Here is a 7,599-nt window from a genome sequence, read left to right as displayed (position 1 = left end):
AAACAGGCTGGGCTGGGCTGGGCGGGGAGGAGACTAATTTAACCAAAGTCAGAAGCAAGGAAGAGTGAGAGTGTTCATTTTTAAAGATGAAGTAATGAAGTAAGTCTTAACCACTTTACCAAGTGTGGATGGTCTTAGAAGACAGGCTTCCAGGAGGGCTTGAAATGCAGGTTCTAACAGACAGTACTTGAAGAGATATATCTTCAAGAAGACAGTGGTAATGGGCAAATACCTGCTGACAAAAATAACGAGGGAGATGGTGATTCCCACACCAGAGAAAGCAGACCACAAACATTAACCAGAGACAAGGCAGGCATTACACACTGTCCTGTGGCCATCCTGGGTTGACCTCCCCCTGGTTTTGGAAGGCTTCAGATCTGTCATATTCCAGTCTCAGGACACGCTCCACGCCAGGAATAAAAGACCATGGCTTCCCTCTCGGTGGTACTCAGCATCACAAAAAAGGAAACAGTCTGAAATTAAAATAAAGCCTGATTTTTTTTATAACAGCAAATTGAAGAAAAATAAGATTATGTGAAAAATGCCACAAAGACATTTGATAACACTTAAGCAACCTTTCCTAAGAAAATCGCCGGTGAGTTCGGAATGAGAGGAAGCTACTGAAAAATGATAAGGACATTTACCCAAATTTTAAAGCAAATATCATACTAAATGGCAAACTTCTGAAGCCATCTCCTTAAAATGCAGGCCCAGGAAGGACTTTTAACAAGGAGTCATTATTTTCAGGGGCTCCCTCTTGTGCGCTAGACATGGATTTGAAATGTCTTTAGAATAATAGAGGAAAAATGCAGCTTATTTGTAATTGTTGAGGTCTCAAACATCTTGTAAGGAGCAATTAAAGTTATAGGAAGACTATATCAAGTGGGTGTATATACTAAGCAGATATGAGTGATAGTTTTAGTTTATGTCAGGAAGCATTAGGAATAAAGAGGGCAGACTGTAGTACTATTTAAAACTCAGTGAAGTGTCACTGAACCTGCATAAAAGAACTGAAATCTTGCCAAGGACACACATTAAAATCTGAGCATATGGCAGGCCACATCAAGTTCCTGCACACAAAGGAAGATAGGCTGTTACAGAAATATAAGTCTTTCCTAAAATAATACTTAAATTTAATGCAATCTTAATTACAATTCCTGTGGGGTCTCTCTAGAGTCATTTAAACATTCTCGATAGATATGAAAACTCACCACAAAGCCATCTTAGTAAAAATGCTATTAACAGCATTGTGGGCAAATCGATTGGTGGGGTAGATTAAAGGGTTCAGTCAATGTCTCCAGGTCTGTGTTACAAAGTCATGAGGGCTGTGTTACAAAGGTAGCAATTTGATTGACCACCAAGACTGTGCTCAGTTATGACTTTCAGTGTGGGGGACCGTAGTGTAAGTAAGTGTACATCCAAAGTCAAGCCAGATCTCTACCTGCCACCCTAATAACCTCCAGCTGGGTCCAAGGGAGTCTGCATGGCCTTGGAGACAGGGGTCACCTTCCTTAGCAAGGGGGATACATACCAAAAAATATTGCTAGTTGTAGCTGCAACACTTTGACGGCAAGAAATTATAAGCGAAGTTAAAGGCAAATAGCAGAATGGGAAAATCCTGGTGGATACATGATTGCAACCACCAATTTCTCCAGAAAATATGCAGATTTTGTTTTGCTTTGTTTATAGCAGTTCATGAAAAGGAGAATGGAATTTATCTTTAGTCTCATAGGGCGCGGTCAAAGATCTGAGTTGCTTTAAAGGTATAGTAGTGAGCCCGGGATCCAAGAAGAGCCTTTGAGGGCTTTCAAACCCAGGGATGGTAAAATGGGACCTGAGTTTTAGAGAAAGAAATGATTCAGGTTGCAGGACAGCTTGTAATTTGAAGGGGATAAGACCCTAGGCAGTGATATCTAGTGAAGCAGAACGTGTGAGAGGCAGAGGGGACAGATAGGTTCAGGAGTTCTTTATGAGCTGAATCAGGAAGCTGGCAATCCATCCCACATAAGGGATAAACGACACACATGCAGGGTCTGCGTTAGTATCTAGCTATATTTTCTGGTCAACTGGATAAGCATAATAACTTTAGTTGACCCCAGACGAGGAACATTTTTCTGTGTAGTGAAGGAGAAACTCATGTGCTCTGGATAGATTCAATTCTAACTAAGGCTTGCAGAACATCTGAAGAAGTGCTCCCCAAGTGGTCCTGTGAGCCTGGAGCTCAAGGAGGCATCCTGGAGGATCAAGGCTGAAGCTGTAGCAAGTTAGGGTGCTGCCTCAGTCAGGCTGCTGAGAGAGAATGGAAGAGTTACCCAAAAGTCACTCTTACTCCAGGGAGTAGCTCTTGCTTCCAAACACTAGCCAGGGGGAGGAGTAGGATGAAGCCCCCTGCCCATCTTCTCAGCCTTCCTGTATCTTTCCTGTCTGTCACTTGCTGTAAATACTGGCAAGGGGGAGCTTGCAGTCTTCTTCAGAACACTGAGCACAGCCATGCACCTTACTTAAAGGACAGGGACACTGCAAGGCTCCACCCCATTGAAGAAACTGTATTCCAAGGTATCTGGTGACTTTCCAATAGCAAGGCTTCTGTTAAGGACAAATACAACAAACCCTGATTATCTGGATATCTAAAACATTATAATTTAGTGTGGAGGGAGCCTGGGGGGTAGGGGTGGGGTGGGGAGGAAGATGTGGAAGGAGGTCCCTGCAGGTTGCCTGCTCACAGTGAGGAAGTGTAAACAGGAGTGGGTTCCAGAGACAACAACTGTGGAAGATGGCAGAGGATTCTGGTTCCATTAGTAGTCAGGCCCCTGGGGTGGTCTACATCCTTTAACCTTCTGGCCTCCATCTTAGTCCTTGGCACATGTAAGTGGCTTTGGGCTTGCTCTGTGCACTTTCTAGCTTGCCAGTGACTCTACCTCCTTCACTTGCTTGAGGAATCAGGCAACTAAGTTATGCCATACCAGAAGTGACCCTGAAGACATTCTGACCCGGAAAAAGATCATGCTCATCAGGACTTTTGATACCTGAGCTGTGGTTTTTCCCAGCTGGTATGTTGGGCAATTGCTATTCTAGAAATCTCCTTTTCTCTGGCCTTGAGTTCCCAAATCATGGGCTATCTCTGAATCCCAGATTTTAGGTGTTCATGTGATTGTATCATGTGATACAAGCGGTTCTAGATTTTCCCTCATAACAGGTGAAACTCAGTCAAGCAACACTGTTTCTCTTCTGGAAAAAAAAATCTCTTCAGAGAGCTTAGTTTTTTAAATTTAAGCAACAGAATTCCTCCCTTTCCCCAAGTTATTGCTGTTCCAAATGAGGTGCCACCCCTAAGATTTGTCACGTCACTTTTTTTTTTGCATTGTTTTAAGGTTGTCAGTGCTAAACATTTGTCATACAGGAGCATTTCTGTCCATTATTTGAAATGTTGAATAGAATCAGCCCTCTGTTTTTCTCGTTGTTAGAAAAACCAATTCTTATTTATTGTTTCCTCTAACATATTTAGACAAGAGATTGCGCATCTCTGTCTAAGCCAAATGAAAGCACAGGGTGAGCAGCTGTGATAGACTGCAGAGCACGATCAGCCTGGGTCTGTTTTCAGATGGCAATGCTTGCCCCCTCCCCGCCTCATATACACACTCGTACATTTTAAATTACAGCACAGTTACCTCACTCTCCTCCCTGCCCCTCCTTCTTCCAGCCTCTCTCAAGTCCCCTTCCTCCAACTTCTATGCCCCTCTAACTCTCAAACTGGTAGCTGCTACTTTGATTATTACCATATTTATGTGTCTGCATGTGCTTGCACAAACATATAAATGCAATTGGCTGAGTCTGTTTTCATTGTATGTTTGTCATATGTGTTTGGTTTCAGGGCTGACCACTTTGTACTGGGCAACCAAGAAGGGCACTCATCCCCTTGGAGAGGCTAACCCTCCCTCAACACTTGTTAGCTTAGCTGTCTGTAGTTCTTTGCCTAGATAGCAAAGATGCCTTCCGTGATAGCATGTCTATTGATGTTACCATTGTTCTGTTCCTGTTTGTGCAGTGGTTTCTAGCAGAGACAGTTTCACAGTAGACTTCCTGGCACTCTGGCTCTTACAGTCTTTCTGCCCCCTCCTCCTCAATATTTTCTGAGACACAGATGCAGGAGCTATGGTATAGATGTCTCTACCATGGCTGGATTCCTCCCAGTCTATTGCTCCCTGGACTGTGTGTGACTGTGGTTTTCTGTGATGGTGCTCATTTACAGTAAAGAGAAGACTCTTTGGTCAGGAGTGTAGCTACACTTATCCAGTAAAGATGGTGTGTGACCAAGCATCTCATGTACATCTTGTCATGAGATATGACTGTGGTACAAAGCATTCAACATCCTGTAGGGCCTCACCCTGCCATCATGTCCTTGCTACACCCTGCTCCTCACAATGCATTGCTTCTTTGGAATACATTGTCTTAAGTTTGTAGGATCATGTCTGCTTCTTAGTATTGGCTAAGTATTTGGTCTCAGTAGGTCTCGCTAGCCACTCATTATTTCTAAGTCCCTTCAAGCAGCCCTTCTCCATGTGTGAAGTAGCAGTAATTATGTATCCTAAATCAGAACCATTTTAACAAATGTGTTCACACATGCCAGATTCATGTAAACGTATTTAGACTTAGCGGCCCCTTGGGGTTTACCATGCATGTGTTCCTTTTCCTTTACCGAGTCTCTACAGTGGGCATGAAATCTTCTTGGGGTTGATGCTAGAACTGGTATTGTAATGATAAGGTAGAACAAAGCTGTAGAAATAAGGGAAGGCGGGTACACTAGGAAATGTATTCAGACACAGAGAAACACAAGACATGTGCTGGTTCCAGAACCTGGAGGTGTCAGGACTATGCTCGGCTCAGTAAGAACATGATGGAAGATTACACGTGAAAAGTGGGCAAGGGCCAGACTGGGAAGGACAAAGAGTAACTGCTAGCCAGTGTGAGAGAAGGATGGAGTGGGCTTACCCTTGAAGAGTAGATGTGTGCTTCCTGTGGTGGTGATTTGAATGTGCTTGGCCCAGGGAGTGGCACTATTAGAAAGTGTGGCCTTGTTGGAGGAAATGTGTCATTTTGGGTGTGGACTCTAAGACCCTCCTCCTAACTGCCTGGAAGTCAGTATTCTGCTAGCTGCTTTCAGATGAAGTTGTAGAACTCTCAGCTCATACTGCACCATGCCTGCCTGGATGCTGTCATGTTCCCACCTTGGTGATAATGGACTGAACGTGTACGCCAGCCTCAATTAAATGTTCTTATAAGAGTTGCCTTGGTCATGGTGTCTGCTCACAGCAGTAAAACCCTAACTAAGACACTTCCTCTCAGCTTTTCAGAGAATCTGCCCAACCCTCTACATTCAAGACATCATGTAGTTAGGAATTTCCCACAGAAAGCAACCTGAGATAAGGCAGGCATGGCAGCACATGCCGATAATCTATAATCTCAGCACTTTGAAGGTAAAGACAGAGACATCAGGAGTTCTGGACCATCCTGAGCCGCACAGTGAGCTTGATGCCAACCTGGGCTACATGAGACCTTGTCTCAAAAACAAAGAAGACAAGACAAAACAAAACACAAGCAAGCAAGCAAACACTCAAAATAAAAGGTGTGGGTATATGACCTTAAGAAACAGTCATTTTAATATGGCTTTTAAAAGTAGAAAAGAGTTTCTTAATAGTGGAGTGCTTGAACCACAAAGCCCAGAGAGATAGGATATGTGTTATTGATAAGAAGCTGTTATCAGTTCTTTATTTAAAGAATAATAGAGTTACATAATTTCAATTCTAGAGATATATGTGATCTGGAGGTAGGTTTCCAGTTTTCTTAACAATGGTGAGGGATTGTTAGGCCCACAAGACTTAGGGGAATTTGAATTTATATAAAATTATGCATTACACTTGGAAACAGAAAAGGCATCCAACAGAGATAATTAATACTTATTTTTAATTAGATTCTACGTTCCTGGAAGGAATATGACCTGGCAATAATGCTTATAAATTATGGGAAAAAGATGTTGGATATCACATCAGGGTGCAAGTCACTTTTTGGTAGTGACCAAGAGGAAACTGCAGAGGAGGTAATTGGTTTTGTTTATTTTTCTCTCTTATAAGTTTAGCTGTTTCATTTACTATCATTAAACACATCAGAAGTCAATTTGTCATCTTTACATTAAGGAAAGTGATTTCATTAAGAACTTCTTTAACTTAAAAAGTTTTTTGAGAAGATATGGTCAGGAGCTAGCAGGTTGAATAGTTCTCGCTTCAAGTACTGAATGCAAGGTAGATGGGGCTAGGGCTTTCTACATTCAGTTGGACACTGGACTAAGAAGAGAGGTTTTTAGGAGGCTTTGAGTCAAAGTTGCTTTGTTCCGAGTGACTCGCTGTAGGTAGTGAATGTGTAGCTAAGTTAGTGACACCAAACTGCTGCTAATTTTGAGAGAAATTTTTGATACGTGCTTCCTATGCAGGGGCCTTAGAGGGACTTTGGCTTTATTGCTTTTTGTTTAGCTGTGGGCTAAACATGTTTGTAGGTGAGGTTTTGAGATATTACTGGGGCATACCAGGAAGGGTCTTTGGCCTCTTAACCTCTCACACTGAGTTTGATTGCCTCCACACCTCTTTCTTGAGATGAAGCAAGACAATTTGTTGGCTGGTAAGTTTTCCAAATTATCCTGGCTAGAGGACACTTTAAGCTGTAACATCTTTTGAGGGACTAGGATGTGCGGTTTGCTTTGCCTAGAGAGGTTTTGATTAAGCTGGAGACAATCTGACTTTGTGGTCCGCTAGCCTCTTGGATCATCCCGACCTTGACTCAAGGCTCTGTGCCCTAGCAGTTTCATGGATGGGTCTCACACTGTTCTCCTCAGAGTGTCTGGTCCAGCAGGAGGTTGTGACACTTCCCACTGACTAAGGTTGTGGGATCTGCTAATTTGTCAGAGGCAGAAATCACCAGAGTCACTAGAGACCTCTTCTAAGGATAAAGAGGCTTAGAAGGTTTTGTTTGTGATAACAGGAGACAGTGCAGGTCAATTCTTGGTCTCAGACAGAGGAACCCTGCTGGGGAGCCTGGGCACACACAGGCCAGTCCTTACTCTGCTAATTACTGATCCTATTAGGTTTTAGTGAAAGGCAGAACGTAGAGACAAGAGCTGGGTTGTAAAGGGGCTCCCTCTGGAAAGATAAGAAAAATGAATAAACGAATAATAATAAAGGAAGGAATAAACGAATACCTTCCAGAGGGCTGGCTGGCTGGGCTTTTATTTTGAGAATTTTTTGGAGGTGACAGCTACGATAGGAAGAGAGCAGCAACTGGAGATGTAGCACAGTAGGCAAAGTGCTTTGCTGGCAAGCTTGAAGTCCCCGGGTTTGATCCCTAGCTCTGCACAAACCTACTGTGGTGGAGCATGCTCATAATCCCAGCACTGGGGAGGAGGAAGATCAGAAACTCAAAGTCATCCTTGGCTACTTAGTGATTTGAGGACACCCTGGGCTACAAAAGATACTTTTTCAGCATACACACACAAACTTACACACGCCCCCACCCACCCACACACCTATACACACACACATACACACACCACCT

The 7,599-nt window shown here is 43.2% G+C and overlaps 1 protein-coding gene across 8 annotated transcripts in view; it reads left to right on the top strand.

Moving 5' to 3' along the window:
- The window catches only part of Cfap54 (cilia and flagella associated protein 54), a 302,779-nt gene that overhangs the window by 91,626 nt on the left and 203,554 nt on the right, over positions 1 to 7,599 (top strand). For all 8 annotated transcript variants that reach the window (XR_004112709.1, XM_031349079.1, XM_031349081.1 and 5 more), the window contains exon 27: positions 5,969 to 6,094. Coding sequence is in view for 7 of the 8 variants with exons in the window: in XM_031349079.1 (XP_031204939.1) it covers positions 5,969 to 6,094 (126 nt within the window). In the remaining variant the exon portion in view is untranslated. The remainder of the gene's footprint in view (positions 1 to 5,968; positions 6,095 to 7,599) is intronic.

The sequence above is a fragment of the Mastomys coucha genome, unplaced genomic scaffold (assembly GCF_008632895.1).
Source record: "Mastomys coucha isolate ucsf_1 unplaced genomic scaffold, UCSF_Mcou_1 pScaffold4, whole genome shotgun sequence".
NCBI classification, from domain to species: domain Eukaryota; kingdom Metazoa; phylum Chordata; class Mammalia; order Rodentia; family Muridae; genus Mastomys; species Mastomys coucha.
The sequence above is the reverse complement of the archived record's forward strand: the minus strand, read 5'-3'. Positions and strand labels throughout refer to the sequence as shown.